Here is a 15,125-nt window from a genome sequence, read left to right as displayed (position 1 = left end):
GTTTGTGCAAGCGTACCTGTATAATAATATGTAATAATATATATTAAAACGCACACATGTACATATAAAATATATACTTGTGTTGTACCCGTTAAATTGTTTCTGCACCGGTCCCCGCGGTCGCATGGGGCACACGCTGAGCAGTACTTAAGTGTCAAGATAAATAAAAACGACTTGCGAACCAATGAGAATCAATTGAAACAATAATAAACTAGTATGCTTTATTCGTTATCATAGTATTTCACAAGATATTCTGTATGCGAGCGTGTTCAAAGATCATCGTCGCTCGCGAGAAAACCTCTTTTAGTAACTAAATCTTAATTCTCCAGTAAAGCTAGAAAAATGTTTATAAAATAGAAGTGTTATTGTTTCTATGCTGTAGCACATTGGAGGTATTTTATAATAAATAATATGTTTTTCTGTATTCATACATCAACACCAAATCTTATATTGTACATTTTGCTCATTGGTGGATTTTTCCTGTGAACGGCGTTACATCAAAAACGTATTATAACCGACGAAAAAGATTATTATAAGCTAGACTAGTTTAGTTTTTTATAATTCAATAAGCTGTCCGGGATCCGGCGTTGCCCGAAATTTAGTCTGCCAGGGCTTAGTAAAATAATTCCCATTCCCCCATTCCCACCACCATCCCCATCATCACCTACGTCCCCATCCTCACCCCCATCCCTCATCTCTAATCTCTAATCTCCTATCTCTTATCAGATAACAGCGTAACAGCTTTTTTGTAACACTTTTTTTCGGTTATTATGTCCTCCTCTTACTCAAGGGTCCCAGTCCCGGTCCCAGATCCCGTTCCAACAGTTAAAAGCTTGCCCAGAATCGTGGTACATAGAATTGGCCTATTCCTTTAATCATCACCTACCATTTGCTCGAGTACCTTGATTACCATAGACCATAGTTACAAACCAAGAGTTTATTTTGGGTTATTATGGTTAAAAACATTTAATTTATTTACATTTCGTATTTAAAGTACAAAGTTCGTGTTTGAGGTCATCCTTAGGGGTGGAATTTTCAAAAAGTAATATTTCAGTTAGGTTCGCGGGGGTGTACTCAACAACATCCCAAAGTTTCATGGCAATCGGATGAATGGTTTACTAATGCATAAAGGACAAACAAACAGATATTCATTTTTATATATATAGATAGATAATATGTAGATTCTAAGCCAATAGTAAAATATGAACTTTTTTCTGCATAAAAGTTGAAACTTCTCAAAACTTATATATATTATGCTATCTGAATAAGTGCCCTATGAAACGTTGTTATTAACTATTGAGACCGAAAAAAGGTGGTTGGATGCGAAGATGATCTAGAAGAACGTGTCGAGTGGAGTATTAGGAGAAGGGTAGCCAATCTCAAATAGTTGGAATGCCGTCATTCCCAATTTTTAAATCTTGTGCTTAAAGCTCACTGGGATTTAATTAAAAAATAAAACTGATAGCATTTCTCCAGTAGCCAGAAGAATTAGAAGAATCCAGAAGGGAATTTAATCTATGTTAAGATTCCTCATTAGCGATCATCTAGCGGTCAAAAAATGTAAAATCATAATATCGTTGACACTTGCATGCGCGTATAAAAAACATACTAACGAGGTATATTAACATTACATTATAATGAAAGAAAAGCTTATTCCTCCTTCATTAAAATTGAAACTCGTTGAAATAAAAAAAATAACCAATTAGCCATTCTTACAGTCACATTTAAAACTCACCGTAAAAAAAAAAAATAAATAAATGTATTTTATTTTAAGTAAAATATAAAGCTAAAATGAATGTAAGATCAAACATTGTAAACCGATATATTTAACTTAGTGCATCTTATAGTAACCATTTCAGAGACTTGACAATATTTTCACACTCTACTGTAAACACTGGACAAAATTAGACATAGAAAGTATAAATAGTAATGAAAATGAATGATAATCAATCATTTCTCGAAATCACTGGAGAAAAAAGGTCCTTACAAATATATTCTTAAAAGTAAGTTTAACAGCTGTTCTTATAGGTAGGAAATCATAGGAATGATAATTAAGTTAATGAAGGTGCTGTTAAACCAGATAACAGATATGGACTATAAATTCAGTCCTGTGTCCGAATACTGACGCTCCGAGAAAACTTGAAGATACCATCTAATAATTTAACTGGGACTCTTTGAATTTGATACGTTTGCCGTTCTCCGAAAATGATGAAAAAATTCTCCGATATACTTTTGAAAAGTAACTATTTAATATGATCAAATTAAATAGTTAAATTTCAGTCCCTGTAGGTTGTAATGCATAACACACAGCCCACACTGATGTTACTTATGTCCTATTCCTAGAGTTAAAATGTCATATTTCTATCGAACGAATTGAGTTTTAAAACTAATTTGAACAGTCAACAAAGGCATGGTGTGACGCAGTGGACACCTCAGCCGTCACCGTATTTCGGGTATGTTAAATTATTATTTAAAATAAAGTTTTTACATGAACACTCATAAGTTATAACTAATTTTTTCCATTAATATAAAAAATATTTTACTTAAAATGTTTAGTATGTAGTAAAAAATAACAATAGTGCGTTATAGTCCTTTAAAAATAAGTAGGTACCAAGTAAAGAAAACAGGCAAGTACTAATAGCTTGAGTATTCTCTTCGAACAACAAAAATAGGCACCGAATCCTATGATCAATGATACTCATTATTATTATTTGTATCATTATAATTTTACAACCGCCTCATTGATCTCTGAAGCAATGAGTCCACAAGAGCGAACCGACTGCGTTGCTACGGTAACCTTTCCCGACCGCTTTGGACACACCTTTATTCGTTCATATCATGTTACAAAACAACCCTTAAATATACACACACATCACAATTCACAGTGCGCCAAGACCACTGAGATCCAAAAAGGCTTGCGCATAACCTATTACTCACTATAACCCTGCCGACTCTTAGCTTCGATAGGGATCTGAGAAGGTATTGTGTTTACAATGATATGTTTTCATTTATTTAAAAACTTTTTTTTGGGTGCACCCTCGATATCTTTTAAACCACTGAACCGTTTTCATTATGTAGCAACTCTATAGATCAAAAATCGTTCCTAAAAAGTTATTTATTTGGCCAAAAATTAAAAACTTAAAATTACGATACTCTATGACTTTTTTAAAAATAGTCGAATCAGTTCCAAATTTGTATGGAATATTCTTTAAACATAGTACTACCGATAAACATTGAAAACCAAAAAAATATCATAAACTCTTTCCCCTAGAAGGGATAGAAATGTTTTCTTTACTTCTCTTTTTCAAGCAAAGTTTTAAGGATTTAGGTTTAAAAATTAGACCGTAGATAGATCTAGAATGGATAACAACATATACAATTTTATTAAAAATTTATAGTCAAACATTTTTTTTTTACTAAGGAAACCCTTCAAAAAATGGGAAAATTACACATTGACCGTACTCAATTTCCAGGTTGTTATGCGTTAGTGAACCAACAGTCAACGGGTAATGAATATATATTTATATTGTTAACAACGATACATGGGTAACTTTGGCAATTAATTTTTAAAGATAGACAATAAACCTTAATCGTATCCACTTTAATCCTAAAAATTATTTTTTTAGCACATAACTGTCATTAGGTACAATGTTTTTATGGATATTTGTATTTTTATCTATGAACACTGGATCTCCCTCCCTTACTGTCTTAATACTACTACTATTACTACTTGTACTATTTACTACTAACTTGCGTATAATACTTTCTTACTGTGCAAGGTTCGGACTCTACTGGCTCGAACTTACTATCTACAAATTCGCATCGAAGCGTTTATTTAAAATTGATTTTATCACTTTTAGTTAGGTATATAATTCCTGTAGACCTGTGACTTCCCTGTCCCCACGAGGCACTATGCCCCGAGTCCCAACCCAACTGTACGGGTTTTTTTAATTTTTGGTTCATTAAGTGTTCATTTTCTTTTATTCTAAAATCAAAGAAATACTTAATATAGTTACATATAGTTTTATGTAGCTATGTACTATGTAGTAATAGCGTTGACAAAATTTAACTTGTTGAGACAGCAATGTAAACGTGTAAAATTATATTACGTACCAGACCACAACTGATTAAACAATGTATACGTGTATACATACAAAAAAATAATAACACCAAAACTAAATCGAAAAACATGAGTATTATGGGATATTGCGTTTATTAAATGTGATGTTTAACGCTTGAGGCCAATGCCACTTGCCCAGTATTGGCAATGAACTAAAGAATATTTGTATGCAGTTGAATCGTTGTATACTTAAATAAAACAAATTATAAAAAATTATTTTTAAATCGAAAACATGAATTTGACGATAACTAATGTTTTAGGTTTTTTGCTATTATTACTTATGTGTGATTTGTCGTATACAATAAATTGGTTGTACTTTTCTTGGTTAAACGATTCAAAAGTAATAAAAAATTATTAAAAATGTTGTCTACTACGTATAATATTATCGACAGTAATACTTAAATTATTTTTACTTTCTAGATCGAGCCGAACATTATGACCCATGGAGTCATGTACAACAAAACATTTCTTGACATAGTACATCAGCTTAAAACTATGGATGAAAATAAATTGACTTTGTCAGCTAAAGAAATTCAGCTGATGACTACCAGGTACAGTTCTTCTAGTAGTGATATGGTAGAAATGAAAGAATCAGTGTTGATCAAATATAAAAAAAAAGTACAAAGCCTCCAATGTACATTCGGGGTAATTATTAAGTACTTGTTGGTGCATTTCAAAAATGTAATAATAAAACTTAAAAATCCGTTAAATTTTGATTATGAGAAATATATTTACTACCAATACGCAGATTACACTGCCATGATGTTTTCGATATTATTTATGAGCCGAACCGTTCCTCACTCTTGGCTGTGGATCTTTCACACCAAACTCGTTGCGGCTATCGATTGGCAGAACCACAAGAAATTGATACCTGATGCTTTTTTCAATGACTATCTATTAAACATAGAATTATCGAATTTTCTCAAGGCCTGTGAACGAGATAGTTACCTGTCCGTGAGCTTAAACGAAAATCCTACTCACGTCAACGCCAAAATGGACCTTAATACACTCACCGAAAATATCATATATCCCCTGTTCAACGGTTTTGATTTGTGGAGGATCTACGAATTCCAACATTCTTTTAACGTGGAAAACATGTTGTTGACTGCATTACACCCGGAAAACGTGATCTTCGAGGTCATGCATGGTATACAAATCGACTGGAGTGGAACGCAACAACGGCTGTCATACTTGAAGAACAAATGCTTAGAAAATTACAAAACTCACAATTGGATAAATGAGCCGTTTGCGTGCAATGCGTATCACGAGATGATCATGTTGATTTTAAAAGCAAGACTTTTGTGCTATACTTGGGTGCATTTATATATTTATCACACTATAGGTACGTCAGTTGTATCTGAAGCGCGAAACTTGTATCACGTAAAGCAGAATATGTTGGAGAAAGCCATTATACAATTTTATCCCGTTTACATACAAATGGTTGACTACATAGACGCAGAAGACAATATTTTTTGGGAAATTTCGAGACTCTTGAGTTCCAATTCCTGGTTGGATTACAAACAACTACAGTTAGTCATGTTTACGGTTTTAGATGTCATAATCACTAGTTTAATAACGCTGAGCGTAAACAATGTACATGAAAATATAACAAATAATTCATTCATTACTACACACAAAAAATTAATCAATACAACGTTAATGGAAGAAAATACATTAGAGCTCCAAAAATTCCTAAGTAATATTCAAGATCACGTCAAACCTTTAGATATTCACTTCATTAACTTTTATCGCAAGGGCAATATCTCATTTTCGTCGTCGTTTTATCACAATGAAGATCATGACGTATGAACACTAGTCTTACATTTAATGCTGAACTATACTAACTTTCTTATATTTTTAATTTTAATTCATGGTTTTATTGAATTAATATAAATTATAATACACATACATGTTATATGTGCATTTTACAATATATATTTAATGAACATTTATCTTATTTTTTTTGTTTAAAAGTTTATTTTTAAGTTTTTATTTTAGGATGGTATTTCATAAAAATCTGCTTTGTCTTCATAAGAATTAAGTCGGACAGCAAAAATCCGCTCTTTCCACAAAACTTTATCTTTCGCCATTTCTTTATTTACTTTATTGTCTACGCGCCTCCACAACTCCATGTATTCATTTAATACAACTATAACTTTTTTTTCATAGCACTCGTATCTTTCAACATACCAAACTATCATAAACTATGTTTTTTACCGTTTTCTCTGCTATTATTGCAGGCCACAAACTTTCTTTATAAAATGTATTCTGTTTAACCTAGTCATTTAACACTTCATACTTTAATTTCAATATTTTAATTTCAGTGATATCACATTTTTCTTTTATTTCTCTTATATAGTGCCTCACAAACTAAAACACCATATTCTTTTAGGCTACAATCATTCTTAGTTAAGTAGTTAATTGATAGCTACTGATTAGCTATATTATAGACATTTTAAGTTCTACAATTGTCCCTAAATACAAAAAATTATGTAATGATATACAAAACACAAAATTACAAAAAAATAAATCCTTAAATTACGCTATGTTAATCTTATAGCTTATACTTTTAAAAGGTATGCAAGTGTTATTTTATAATGACGTATTAAGATGCAAATAATACATTATAGCAAATAATGACAATATGAACCTTATTTGTGTACGATTGTTTGTTTAGGCAACTTACGTAATGCAATTATTATTTTTTACTACTGAGTTTTTCTTGTTTAGCTATAATTTTATTTTACCTATTGAAGTTTAAAAATTGTTACTTATTGTGTAAGAACTAGAATCATTTTGAAAGTATTCTATCATATAGGGTTGCTAACTATGCCATCAATTTTCTTCTTCTTCTTCTTCTCAGCTTACCGGTCCATTAAGGACCATTGCTGCCTTCAACAGGTCTCTCCATCTCTCTCTATTGTAAGTCAACTCATATGTCACATTCTGGTCTATGGCTTTCAAATCCTTGAAAACTACAACGATCCACCGGGTCCTGGGTCTTTCTAGGGGTCTTTTTTTGTTCATTTTTTCCACGAGTACTTTTTTTATTAGTTGACCATCCGCTCTCCAAGTGTGTCCAAACCACTCTAGTCTTTTATTCCTGATAAAGGCTAGAATGTTTGTTTTTTTGTATAATTTCTGTAACTCTTCATTTTTCCTTCTGTCAAACGTATTTGTTTCTCGGTTAAAGCGTGGTCCAAATATATTCCGGAGTATTTTTCTTTTAAATATTATCAGCTTTCTCTCATCGCCTTTTGTTAATGACCATGTTTCACTTGCGTACGTCACTATTGGTCGCAAATAGCTATGGTATAAGCATATATTTGATGTCCATGATAGTAGTTTTTATTTTAGGAGCTTAATTATACTATAGTAACACCTGTTCCCACTCATGATTCTTTCATTTATCTCTTGGTGCATATTATTCTTGTTATTGACGTTTACTCCCAAATACTTGAAGTTGTCCACTGCTTCAAATTTCAAATTGTCTACCAATAGGTCGTTTATATTTAGATTGGTCCTTGACATCACCATGTACTTAGTTTTATTTTCATTTACATATAAGCCCATTGACATGCTTGCCTTAAGTAGTCTCTCGGTTGTCTGGGCAACTTCCTCCCTAGTCTCTCCCATCACTACAATGTCATCGGCGTAAGCTAACATCACTGAATCTCCACTTATCTTCATTTGCCGTTGTTCATGGATATCTCTTACTATTCTTTCAAGAGCTAGGTTGAATAATGTAGGAGACAATGCGTCCCCCTGGCGCAAGCCGGTTTTTTACCTCAAATGGCTCCGAGTCATTCTGCAAAAATCGTATTTTGCAAATTGTCTTCTCGCTGCACATTTTCATTAGATTCACATATTTCCCCGATATTCCAAGTCTTTCCAATCCCTTCCATAACTCGCTCCTGTCAATACTATCATATGCCTGTTTGTAATCTATAAATACTAAATGCAGGTCTACACCAAATTCGTAATACTTTTCCATAATTTGTCTTAATACAAATATGTGGTCGGTGGTTGTCTTGCCCTTTCGAAACCCACATTGATAACTTCCGATAATATCATTGGCATATGTATTTATTCTTTTTAATATTATTGTTGTTAGGACTTTATATCCAACGTCCAGTAGGGAAATACCTCTATAGTTTTCTGTTTCTGCTGGGTTTCCTTTTTTAAATATAGGACAAATAATAGCAGTGTTCCATTCATCTGGTATCGTTTCTGTTCTCCATATTTCTTTAATAAATTCTGTTAGTTTTCTTCTTAACGCTGTCCCTCCTTTCTTTAACAGTTCTGCTACTACACCATCTTTGCCTGGTGCTTTATTATTTTTAAGGCCGTCTACTGACCAATCAATTTTCTCATGAGAGGGTTCCTCAATTTCCGGTTCTACAGTGTGGAATTCTGCTTCTTCATTTTCCGTGTTGTGAAGCGGTCTGTTTAGTAGCTTTTCGAAGAAATCCTTAAATTCATTAACTATTTGTTTTCCGTCAGTGATTAGAGTTCCGTTTTTATTTGTCAAGATTTTTGTTTGCGGCTTAGAGCCCGCTTTGATGTTACCAGCTATGTTGAAGAAAATTTTTGTTTTGTACCTGTTAATCTCTAATTTTTCGATCCTTTCCTTTTTAAATTGACGCTTTTCTCTTCTTAAAATCTTGTTAGTAGTCTTTCTTTGTTCCTTGTATTTATCTGTAGCATCAATTGATGGATTCTGAAGGGCCGTCTTTCTAAGCTCATTTCTTTTATCTATTGCTTCTTTGCATACTTGATTGAACCAGCTCTTCTGCCTCATTCTTTTTCCAATACTCAGAGTTTCACTTGCACTAATGATCACTGCCTCTTTTAATTGACTCCAACCGGAGTTGACAGTTTGTGCTTCACTTTCTCTGCCTGGTTGGTTGCCTTGTATATTGCCATGCACTTTTCCAACAAATCTCTCTAGAGCTTCGGGGTCGGCTAATCTCTGTAAGTTGTATTTTTCTCTAGGTATTTTTTTCACCATATTCCATTTTGTAGACAGTCTGAGATTGAATTGTGCAAATAGGTAATGGTAAAGTAGGTAATGGTCCGAGTCGGCATCCGCTCCTCTGTAAGTTCTCACCTTTCTGATACTGCTGGCGTGCCTTTTGTTTATCACTATATGATCGATCTGATTATGCACTCGACCATTCGGCGATATCCATGTGGATTTATATATATCCTTTCTCGGGAAGTACGTGCTACTTATTGTGAACTCTTTTGACGTAGCAAAGTGTATTAGCCTGGTCCCATTATCATTGCTTGTCTCATGCAGACTGTCCGGCTCAGTTGTGGGCCTGTACATGGTCTCTCTGCCCACTTTAGCATTCAGATCACCTACTATCATTTTTATACAGTGTGTGGGTAGGCTGTTCACCACTCTCTCTAGTTCATCATAGAACTTGTCCTTAGTTTCGTCATCTTTGTCCTCCGTAGGAGCGTAACAATTGATTATAACCAGATCAAATAGCCTCCCGGCTATCTTAATGTAGCATATCCGATCATCCACAGGTATGAAAGTCTTTATGTTATGAAGCACTTTCTCATTAACCATAAATCCCACCCCATTCTCGTGTTTTCCACCGTCGGTTCCACTGTAAAAAAATGTCTTATTATCTTTCTTCATGTTTCCACTGTCAGGCCATCGTGTCTCCTGCAGTGCCAGAATGTCCGGTTTATACGAGTTTTTTGAGGCCATAACATATTTAAAAGCTCCCGGTTTGTTCAGTGTTCTAATGTTCCAAGTTCCCAAACGAAGTCGAGTTTCCAATTCCAGTCGCTTGCCATTATCAATCCAGTTCCGAGGCCCATTTGAAGGTTTCTTAACAAGGGTTTTTCCGAGGTCGGGTCGTTGGCCCGACGCTCAACCCCCAATCCTGGAGGGCCAGTCCACACCAACTAATTAAAGTAAGTGTGGGGCTATTGCAATATACTTTGTAGTATATTGGGCGGTGGGATCGCCACTTTCCCATCAATTTTGGGATACTTAAGTTAAGTAATGTAATAACATTTATCGTATTTATCGTATTTAATACAAAACTCTACACTAATACGATTACGTTCGTACTCGAGGACCAAGAAGATTTTTGTTGAAATATGTATTTAGTAATTTTGATAAGTATAGTCCATACGTTATAGATTCTATAGTTTTATATTCAAGAAAATTGTATTAAATTACAAATCTAGCTTCGTCAGAAAGATAAGATTGGTAATATTATTGAGATCATTTTGAAAGAAAGTATTGATTAAATGTTAAAGACAATAGTTGGAGAACGTAGTAACTTGGAGAGAAAATTTTGTGAGGTAGATAGCAAAGGACAGTTGAAGATTAAATTATGATAAGAGCTGGTTCGATGCGTAGTATGCAAAGCTGAAACCTTTTTTAAGATAGTTCCAATGAATAAGAAGGCAGTAAAGTATGACCTAAACGAAGACGGCAAAAATAAAAGATACGTGACAAGGAGCAACTTACAGAAGTTGTTTGAAATTAATGTGAGGAATAAAGGGTTTATTAGTTTGACTTCTAGTATTATTATTGTGTTTTTATCAAATTTAATTAAGATGAGAATTGGGAATGATCACTACTGTGTGGGTTTTCTAGAAGTGATTATATTGTTATTCATTTTTAATTTGTAAAAAATAATGATATCATAGCATAATTTTTATGATTGGGTCATCTTAGATGATTGCGCTTGGTGTCACTAAACACATATAAGCTATAATCTATTAAGGGAAACTTGCGCTATTTTGCTCATAAATATGAGTTCGGAAATAAGAATGGAGTGACGCTTCGTTGAATAGTTGGGTAAAAATATGATTATTTTTGTCTGAATTTTGCTCATTGGCAATACGCATCATCTTATGAATAGGACGATTCCGAAAATAAAATGTACTACAGAGAGGTATAAATAAGATATGGGGAGAAGGGCAATGAAAACTAGACACCTTAAAATGTATTTTGCTCAGTAGTTCAGGACAGTCAATTAACCTCTCCATCAGATTATGTAAGAAGGTTTGATTAATCAAATGAACACGCCTATTTGCTAAGGACTGCAAACCTAATCTTATTCTATTATAACTATTATAAGTTAGGATTAATTAGGTTTGACAAATTAGTTGTCATTTTTGATAATTTAGTAAAAAAATTGTAAATGTTATCCTTGTTTCCGTAGTAATTTATTCACTAAAAGGGATAGAAACAATTGTACACGTAAACATTTTACCCTTAAGCTAAAAAAATTAACATGTTTAAAATGTATTAAAAGATAAAACTACTTTTTGATAAATATTGCCTATATTTTGCCTCTTATGTCACCTAATCTCCAGAGCTCCCGCTTTCGCTAAATAATCTGTTGTCACCAGTTTGAGTTATATCTTTGGTTTAATATAGTAAACTTACATACGTATTTAGTATCGCTACTATCAATATTATGTAATCAAATCATGAGATTATAGCATCTAAGAGGTTTTCTTAAGAACCTCTATTTATTAAGGAGTTCGGTATAGGCAATTATTTGTAAAAATCTTAGATTTAGCTATAATTATAGTGTATATATTTTATTACTATAGAAATAATAATTATTAATTGGAAATCAATTTTTTAAGTATACATTTTCTAACCTAAACATAGTTACGCAAAATCCGGATTGCTTGTTCCACGGGTTTTCTACATACAAAATAGAAAAACATCCGTTATTAAATTAACAAAATATAATTTTTTTAGGGCTTTTCGTTAGAAAATTGTTGATAAATTGAAAATATTTTCTAATTTTTTATGAAAAAAACCTGCTTTTTAAAAGCTTTATTACTAAATAAAATACTGAAAACTTTCCAAAGTACTTAGTTATATTATATTCTTTAGTTTTGACACTACGAGTTTTTTTACTCCAAAACTATTTATAAAAGTCGATGATAAAAACCAATAAAATCTGCTACACAAAGTTTAACATACAAATGTTAGGTGCTACGTTCTTTTAAAAGTAACTGTATTGTTTCAAATTAAATATATTATATTTATACTTAATATAAAATTTTATTTTTATGTTATAATCAAGTGTATCTAAGTTAAATCATTACTAAATCCTTTTTTTTCAAACCAATAAAGTATGTCTTATAAGAGTTTTAAGAGTTAAGGATAGACGGATAAATAAAATGTATATTTTACGCATTACATAATATGTCATAAGATATTATCATTCTGACTTTAATAGTCAGAAGTAGTAGTATATTTTTAGTAGAATATTTTTATAATACTGTTTCAATTATTATTGAAGAAGTAAGTTACAGTCTACTTAACGCCTAACTGCTAAAATTATAAAACATGGAACATGCTTTAGCCGGTTGGCTCCTGAATAGTGATTATTTCTGATCTATAATCTCCTTGCGATGGATAGTATAGTCTTAATTATATGTTCTGGCCAAAACGTTTACATGACGACGACAACGACGACTCGTTATATTATACGTTTAAAGTAGACGCACTACTTTCGTGACGCTATTTCGTGTCACTATTTTTTGTCGTTATTTTGTACCGTTTTCAAACTGGGAGGCCAAGACTAAAGCATGTTCCATGCTAAAAAATAATTTATTTACACCAAATAATTTTGCTTATTGCAAATTACTTGTGGCACATTGTTTGTACCTATAATATATTTCTCTATGAACAAATAGAAGTAAGCATAAAACTTTTTATATTTTGTTGTTTTACAATAAACTTAACATGTACACTACACTCATAAATATTGTATTCAAAATTATTATGTAGTGGGTTAAACAATTTTAGTGTGCTGAACGAAATCAAAACTGTACATTTTTACACAGTCGCGGAGAAATATATGAAAGATTTCATTCTTCTAGACCTAATTAGTATACTTTATCATAGAGGTATTTTTTATGACTATTATTGAAACGTTGTAGAATTATAAGCTTTCTTAATATACTTCCATGAACTCAATCGAGACCAACACACAGACGCTGAAAAACGATCTCATAAACGTCAAGACAGTATTGAAACCCTTGGATTTTTTCATAATTAACTTCAATCGTAAAGGCTACATAAAAATTATGTTTTTACTTAAATTCCAATTTATAAAAAATATATAATATTATATTAATATATTAGTTTATTCATTAATATTAAAAAACACTATATTTCAAATTGCGTGTAAATAATAATTAGTAAATATAAAATAAATACTGGCGGGTTCTTCTTTTTTTTTTTTTTTAGTACTCCTATATTACAGTTTTTTAAAAACCTTATCATTTATATAAACATATCTATACATTTTTTTAAACAAATAGAACGTGTAATTTGGGCACAACTATTTTAGTTAATATAGGTATAAGGTATATTTTTCATTAACTTGCAATATATTACACTTTGGCCCATGTGTGAGCTTATAAAATGCATCGTATCAAAAAAAAGAAATGTAGTATTGTTTTTTTTTAATTTTCCTTTTCCATAGAACAACGCGGTGTTCATTGTTTACTGTCGCCTAAGTTGTGTATACAATTTTTATTATTTTTACTAACATTACGAAAAACATTCTTTATTTTTTATAATTAGTTGTACAATGTATTTTAGCACTACAATAATGTGATATTAGGAGTTGAACTAAGTCAAGTAAACCGAAAATATTACATATAAAAATGATTTACTTCACGAGGACATTTTTACAGGATTATAGAAATGTTAGCTTATAAAGTATAACATATAACTTATAAGTGATTAAAAACTAATGAACATTTTAATTCTAAAGTGGAAATGTCCTCGCCAAATAAATAATATTTATAAAAATGGGTAATATTTTCGGTTAACTTTTATTCGTAAAGACATAAATATGTGATTACTTTTGAATAGTGAAGATAATACGTCATAAGAAGACTATTGGAAATCCGAATGAGATTCTATTTTGAAGAACAAAAGTAATTATTATGTTTTTATTTTAGTTACTAAGTCGCTATTATTAATGACTCAAAATAATAATACGCCGCTAAACGTTCAAATAATAATTACCATCCGTATAGAGGCGTCAGGGGCAGATGTTCAATATTAAACGGTTTTGGTTCCGGTAAATTGTCTGAAAAACCAATTTAATAGTAACCTATAACAATAACATAATATTTAGATTATAAAATAAAAAGGTATAATATTTATAAAAATCAGCTGGTGTCTTAATAATTTTATGAAATGGAACTAAATGGATCGCGCATTGCTCGACGGTCGTTATAATAAATATCGTTACAGTTAATAGACGTACTATATCCAATACTTCAAGCGTCAATAACACCACTTGTTACTGACGGAAATTAATAGGTTTAAAAAAAGTTATTAAAATTTATTTATCGTCTTTCGGTAGCCAATATCTAACACTTACGTGATACAACTCATAGTAACAACCAAATTTAAATACACGCTATACTTAGTCACACATTCTTACTTGGACAATAATTATAATTCTACTATGTTTTATACCGTTTAAGTAATTTTTTAGTTTGATCAAATAGTTGATATATGTATAAATAGAAAAAATGTAATTTTAGTTTAGAACGGTTAGGTTAATATAGTATCGGGAAAAAACGACCACAGACCACAGTAATTAAATCATGGAATGTAAAATAAGATAATTTTCCGTTTTTTTTATATTTCTATGAAATTTTGAACGTTTGTTTGTAATTGGTGTTTCGAATCATACACAGCATAATAGGTATAATATAGTGTACTATGTTATTAAGCTTATTTAAAATTATTTATTCTAAATCGCTAAACTATGTAAATAAATATCTCAACAAGGTGGCTATTTTAAAATCTAAATAATTAAGTTTTAAAATATACCGGGTGATTGGCTAACTATGGACCAGTCAATAACTTAGAAGACTTTTTTATAATTTTATAATTATTAGTTGGGACAAATTTAATAAAATTTTAAAAATTATAACCGTCCCTTATATGTTAAAATCGTATAAACTTGAGTTTCAT

General features: G+C 31.5%; 2 protein-coding genes across 2 annotated transcripts; one reads left to right on the top strand and one right to left on the bottom strand.

The window, feature by feature from the left end:
- Positions 1-4,226: 4,226 nt before the first annotated feature.
- On the top strand, positions 4,227-6,035 carry LOC126844602 (uncharacterized). The gene is made up of 2 exons (XM_050582902.1): positions 4,227-4,460; positions 4,541-6,035. The coding sequence occupies exons 1-2, from the start codon at positions 4,353-4,355 to the stop codon at positions 5,927-5,929; spliced, it is 1,497 nt and encodes a 498-aa protein (XP_050438859.1). The 5' UTR covers positions 4,227-4,352; the 3' UTR covers positions 5,930-6,035.
- Positions 6,036-7,923: 1,888 nt separating this feature from the next.
- On the bottom strand, positions 7,924-9,773 carry LOC126844740 (uncharacterized). Its single transcript, XM_050583137.1, has 2 exons — positions 8,267-9,773; positions 7,924-7,928 (listed from the first exon to the last, which is right to left on the bottom strand). Exons 1-2 carry the CDS (start codon positions 9,771-9,773, stop codon positions 7,924-7,926), a joined length of 1,512 nt encoding a protein of 503 aa, XP_050439094.1.
- Between the last annotated feature and the right edge of the window lie 5,352 nt (positions 9,774-15,125).

The sequence above is a fragment of the Adelges cooleyi genome, unplaced genomic scaffold (assembly GCF_023614345.1).
Source record: "Adelges cooleyi isolate 19-005CV unplaced genomic scaffold, UGA_ACOO_1.1 ACOO_flye_CR_arks_rails_tigmint_CR_PRNA_651, whole genome shotgun sequence".
NCBI lineage: Eukaryota > Metazoa > Arthropoda > Insecta > Hemiptera > Adelgidae > Adelges > Adelges cooleyi.
The sequence above is the reverse complement of the archived record's forward strand: the minus strand, read 5'-3'. Positions and strand labels throughout refer to the sequence as shown.

Bases quoted from the DNA above. Each gene is read 5' to 3' on its own strand.
- LOC126844602 (XM_050582902.1), top strand. From the start codon at position 4,353: ATGAATTTGACGATAACTAATGTTTTAGGTTTTTTGCTATTATTACTT. The intron at 4,461-4,540 runs GTAATAAAAAAT...TTTACTTTCTAG, and splicing joins CTTGGTTAAACGATTCAAAA to ATCGAGCCGAACATTATGAC.
- LOC126844740 (XM_050583137.1), bottom strand. From the start codon at position 9,773: ATGAAGAAAGATAATAAGACATTTTTTTACAGTGGAACCGACGGTGGA.